Here is a 5192-nt window from a genome sequence, read left to right on the forward strand (position 1 = left end):
GGGGGGGGCGTGAAGCAGGGCACGGGAGGAGGGGACCCTGTGGGGCGCACCGCGGTGCCGGTGCCGAGCGGGTCTGTGCTGGTGGCGCGGGACAGCGCGGGGTGGCCGCGGGCAGAGCCCGGGAAGGACCGTCCCAGCCCCGCGCGGGCACGCGCACCCTCGGGACACCGAGCCCCGGCCCCGCTCCCACGGCACAGCGCCCGGCAGCCACCGGGAGCCGTGGTAACGCCGCTTCTGCGGCCCCGAGACACCGGAGTAACCCAGACAATGTTATTTCACAGCATCAGTTCGGTTGAAAAGACCTCTGAGATCACTGAGCCTAACCTGTGACCGAACACCAGCTTGTCAACCAGACCGTGGCACTGAGTGCCACATCCAGTCTTTCCTTAAATCCCTCTCTGGGAAGCCCATTCAATGTCTGATCACTCTTTCTGGGAAGAAATTCCTTTTGATGTCCAAACTAAGCCTCCCCTGGTGCAGCTTAAGACCATGTCCTCTCGTCCTGTCACTTGTTACCTGGGAGAAGAAGCCCATCCCCACCTTGCTACACCCTTCTTTCAGGCAATTGTAGAGACCAATCTGTTCCCCTCTGAGCCTCCTTTTCTCCAGGCTAAACAACCCCTGATCCCTCAGCTGCTTCTCATAAGCCTTGTGCTCCAGACCCTTCACCAGCTCCATTGCCCTTCTCTGGACATGCTCCAGCACCTCGGTGTCCTTGTACTGAGGGGCCCAAAACTGGACACAGGATTTGAGGTGTGGCCTCAGCAGTGCTGAGTACAGGGGGATTTTATGTTATACCATATAACTTTAGTGTTATGATAGATGAGTCTGTTTAATGAGGCTTAAAATAAAAAGAGAATTATATATTTAGCTTAAAGGCCATTGGGAAAATGCTTACACAAAGTGTAGATTAACCAGCAGAAGGGCAAATTGTTGTTTAGTATACGATGCCAGCGTGTTTGTTACTAAATAAGTTACAATTCTGCTTGTTTTAGGTGTCAGGGAGCCATGTGTGTAACCAGTATGGAACATCAGGTTCTTTGCCAGGGGAAAAAAAAGAGTTCCTCCAAAATGGACCAGACTTACAGGACTTTGTCTCTGGAGATCTGTCAGACAAGAGCACGTGGGCTGAGTATAAGGGCAACTTAAAGCGTGAGAAAGGAGAAAGGTAATTGTGATTTTATCAACTTTAGTTGCTTCTCTGCATGATCTTGCATGTTTAGCAATAACTACAAAGCATATACTATGTATCTTTATTAAATTCTGCCCTACTGTGTTGCAAATATAATGATTTTTCAAGAAAGGAAAAATGTCATTAACTTCAAATCCATAACAAACTGTGGAGACATGGTGGTATTTTCTCGAGTGCCAGTAATTAAATTACAAATATACATCAGTAGGTGACTATTGCAAAAAGTCCTGCTGGTAGAGAAAACAAAAAATGAAGACTTAAGTTAAAAAAATGTTTAACCCCCCATATTTCCAGTTATAAATTTGATCAGACTTCGTGATAGCTGTGCAACATCCGCTGTTACTAATTGTTGCAGTCTCCAGTGTGTCACTGTTCAATCCCACTGAAACAGTGAACAGTTTTAAACATTTCAGTGACAACAATTCCTATGCTTGAGTGTTGGAATGATGATGAACAGGGAAGAGAAGTCTGGTCTGGCCATGAATGATGTTAACATGAATTGCTGAGTTGCATCAGTTTTCATGGGACCTTTCCTTGTTGGGATCTGTAACAAATCTATGAAATTAATGAAACTTGCCATGTAAGTAGTTTATTAATCTTCATGTTTGCTTGGTGTTATTCAGGCTGCATCTTCCTCCATGGCTGAAAACAAAGATTCCCATGGGAAAGAACTACAATAAACTAAAGAATACCTTGAGAAGTTTAAATCTTCATACGGTAAGTCTGGCACCAACCAAGTGTTCCTATAGAAATAAGGCAGATTTTACATTTTTTCTCTGTGGAGGACAGGTAGAAATCATGTCTTGCATGATCTTCAGTGCTGAAGGCAAGCCCAGTGCTGATCCTTTTTGCTAGCAGTGAATTTTACCTCTAAAGAATAAGGGTAAATCCAACAGATGTAGTGTTTTTCCTACTGTGATTTTAAATACTAGAGTTTACTACTTTCATCACCAGATAAGCAGATGCTACGTGCAACCATTTTTAAAGGCAACACACACAATTTCAGAGTTACATACTTGATTTGCATGAAAAGAATCTGTACAAATTTCATTAATTGTAGTTTCCAGGTAGAAAAAATGGTGGGAGTGCATGGAGGGGCCTTTTTAATTTTTTTTTTCAGACTAAGTTCATGCTTTAATGAATCACAAAGTTTGTGAACATTTTATCAGTTCTTAAATTAAAAATGTTAATGATAGTCTGTGCTAATTAATAAGACAGTTACCTGGTTGAGGAGTTTTTGCAGTTGTGAAGTAGATGAAAAGAATGGTAATGGATGTCAGGAAGCAATTCTCTTCTTTTATAACAAGTCTGTTCTACTGACTTGTTATAAAACAGCAGGGAACTGATAAGAAGGAATTGTTTGTAGGCTACTATTAAAATCAATCAATAATTTAATAATTATTTTCAAAAATAATGTGGAAAAATCCAGGTACAGTACAGCCTTTCACCTTCAGGTATGCGAAGAAGCACGTTGTCCCAACATTGGAGAATGCTGGGGAGGTGGGGAATATGCCACAGCGACAGCTACTATTATGGTAAGTCATTAGCCATTTCTTAAGTGTTCTGTTAATGTCTGAGCTGTTTATATATACTCTGTTGTTGGACCTCTACTGTAGTGGAGTGGGTTTATTACAATAAATTTAGAGTAAAGCACTCTCCTGGGGTTTTTTTGCTTAGTGTTGGGATTTGTCTGATGTAGCTTATGTTGCTGTTTCCCAGCTGAGCAATAGTGGTTTGTACTGTGTAAAGGTAGGAATGTCTTTCATGTTCCAGCTGATGGGTGACACATGCACCAGAGGCTGCAGATTTTGTTCAGTAAAAACTGCAAAAAACCCCCCTCCGCCGGATCCGCAGGAGCCTTACAACACAGCCAAGGCAATAGCGGCGTGGGGCTTGGATTACGTGGTGCTGACGTCTGTGGACAGGGATGGTGCGTACCTGGGCTCTCCTCACGCTGCTCTGAGCTCTCACGGGTGTTACGTGGGCTACACACAGGCCCCAGAAATGTTTATCTACACAGCTGTCCAGGAGGACTCTTAAAAGGAGACAACAGTGCTGAAACGTTGGAAAGTTCCTGCATATGCTTAGTATTTCCCTGTGTCTGGTAAAATACGACAGAAATGACACAGTTAATAAACATCAATAAATACCACAATACTAAGTACTTTATAACTATTTTTTAGCAAAATGCATGCATAAACACCATGTTCTATTACTTGGAGAGCAAGAAGACAGATATTCGTATACAACACCATTACAGAACTTCTTTCCAAACACTAAACCTAGAATATATTATATGTAACAGAACTGGAAGTTGTGTTTTCCTAAGGTTGCAGTAGCTCCCTTGTGGTGACACCATATAAGTGGGGAAAGCCATTGTGAAAAGTGTTCAGTATGATGGAAAGTGCAGTGGCTTCAAAGGGGCTTTAAAGAGCTCTAATACATACTTTTCAATTTTTGTGCAACTGTTTCTCAGACCAGAACCATAAATAGGTAAAGCCATTCTGTGCTCAGGGAGACAGGGAACCTAGAGACAGGTAAATCTGAACTCTGCCCTAGACAATCACAGTTAGACTTTGTGTAGAGGCTTGGTAGGATATCTTTTGTAAACCCTTGGCATGAGTGGTGAGATAAGACTGGGGCTTGACTGGTTTATTATTGTGCATTCAGAGTTTGAATCTGATGGGTTTTTTGGCTTTGCTAATAAGTAAATACGTTTCTTGAACAGAAAGATTAACTGAATAATTGAAATGCTTCTAGATATGCCCGATGGTGGAGCGGAACACTTTGCAAAGACAGTCTCACATCTGAAAGAAAGGTGTGTCATTAATGTATTGCTGTTATTGTTAAAACTTTAGAATGTGGTACTGCATGTAGGTCAAAGCTCCTTTAGCTGAGTTATTCCAGGGACTGCAAATACAAAAGTCTGCCTCTAGCCTGTCTGTGCCCCCTTTTTTTTCCTTCCTTTATCTTTCTCATAGAATGGTCCCAAACTGTTTTGAGTTTAGTTGCATTTCCAATTCATCCCAGGCTTATTTAAAGCTAAGCACTGGATTCTTTCTTTGAGCAGACAGCTGGTTTACCAGGAAATGAATACATTCTTCTGAGGTATGTTCATTCCTGAAGTTTGGGGCTCAAACACAGCAGTTAGGTAATGCTGTCACGTGACTGAAGGAGTCTGGTTTCTCATTCAGCAGTGAACAAATTGCTTTTCATTTTGCCTTAATGGCCATTTCCAAGTCTATGATTGTACCTTCCTGCTTTCCCTGTATTTCCCAGTATACCTTGGGACTTGAAGGGTTCCTGCAGTTTTCCCCACCTGCCTTTCTGAGCTGAAATCAGGCTCCTGGACACCAAGACTAGATTCTAGAGTAAGAGTCTTCTTCTTCCAGTAGCAGAATTATAGCTCCTCTGTATTTTGGAGCTATGATCTTTAACTAAACATCGTGTGTTCAATTCCTGATTTTACTTGTGTGAGCTGAAATACAGCAAAAACAAAGTAATAAATATAAAAGCAATTCCAACAGTCTCTAAAACAATTGTGCACTGTTTATACTTTTTTTTTTTTGTCTTTGTTGCAGGTTAACTTAACATGAGTTTGTTATAAATTGTTTGCAGAAACCTATTGGTTTAGAATTACCCTGAATTAACTTCGCTTTGCTTTTTAGAGTGTCATGTGTTCATGTTATGGGGTTTGGGGTTTTTTTTTGCTGTCTTGAGTTTTTTAGCAACAGTGACACAAAATCCTAGAGGTGTGTTCCTTTTGTCTCGCCTTTTCAGAAATCCAAAAATCTTGGTGGAATGCCTAACTCCCGATTTCCGAGGGGACCTTAAAGCAGTGGAGAAAGTCGCCTTGTCGGGGCTGGATGTGTATGCCCACAACGTGGAGACGGTGCCGGCACTGCAGAGGTGAGCGGTGGCACTGGGTGTGCGGGAGGAGGGCCCGAATGCGGAGCGGGGCCGGGAGGGGGCCCGGGTGCGGAGCGGCGCTGCGGGCCCG

General features: G+C 42.7%; 1 protein-coding gene across 1 annotated transcript in view; it reads left to right on the forward strand.

Moving 5' to 3' along the window:
- The first annotated feature begins 975 nt into the window (after positions 1-975).
- LIAS (lipoic acid synthetase) overlaps positions 976-5192 on the forward strand; it is a 9577-nt gene continuing 5360 nt past the window's right edge. Inside the window, exons 1-6 of the mRNA XM_017744552.1 lie at positions 976-1168; positions 1816-1909; positions 2647-2727; positions 2966-3122; positions 3953-4010; positions 4973-5101. Of these exons, the coding sequence (XP_017600041.1) occupies positions 1853-1909; positions 2647-2727; positions 2966-3122; positions 3953-4010; positions 4973-5101 (482 nt within the window). The 5' untranslated portion in view covers positions 976-1168; positions 1816-1852. The remainder of the gene's footprint in view (positions 1169-1815; positions 1910-2646; positions 2728-2965; positions 3123-3952; positions 4011-4972; positions 5102-5192) is intronic.

The sequence above is a fragment of the Corvus brachyrhynchos genome, unplaced genomic scaffold (genome assembly GCF_000691975.1).
Source record: "Corvus brachyrhynchos isolate BGI_N302 unplaced genomic scaffold, ASM69197v1 scaffold17, whole genome shotgun sequence".
NCBI classification, from domain to species: Eukaryota; Metazoa; Chordata; class Aves; order Passeriformes; family Corvidae; genus Corvus; species Corvus brachyrhynchos.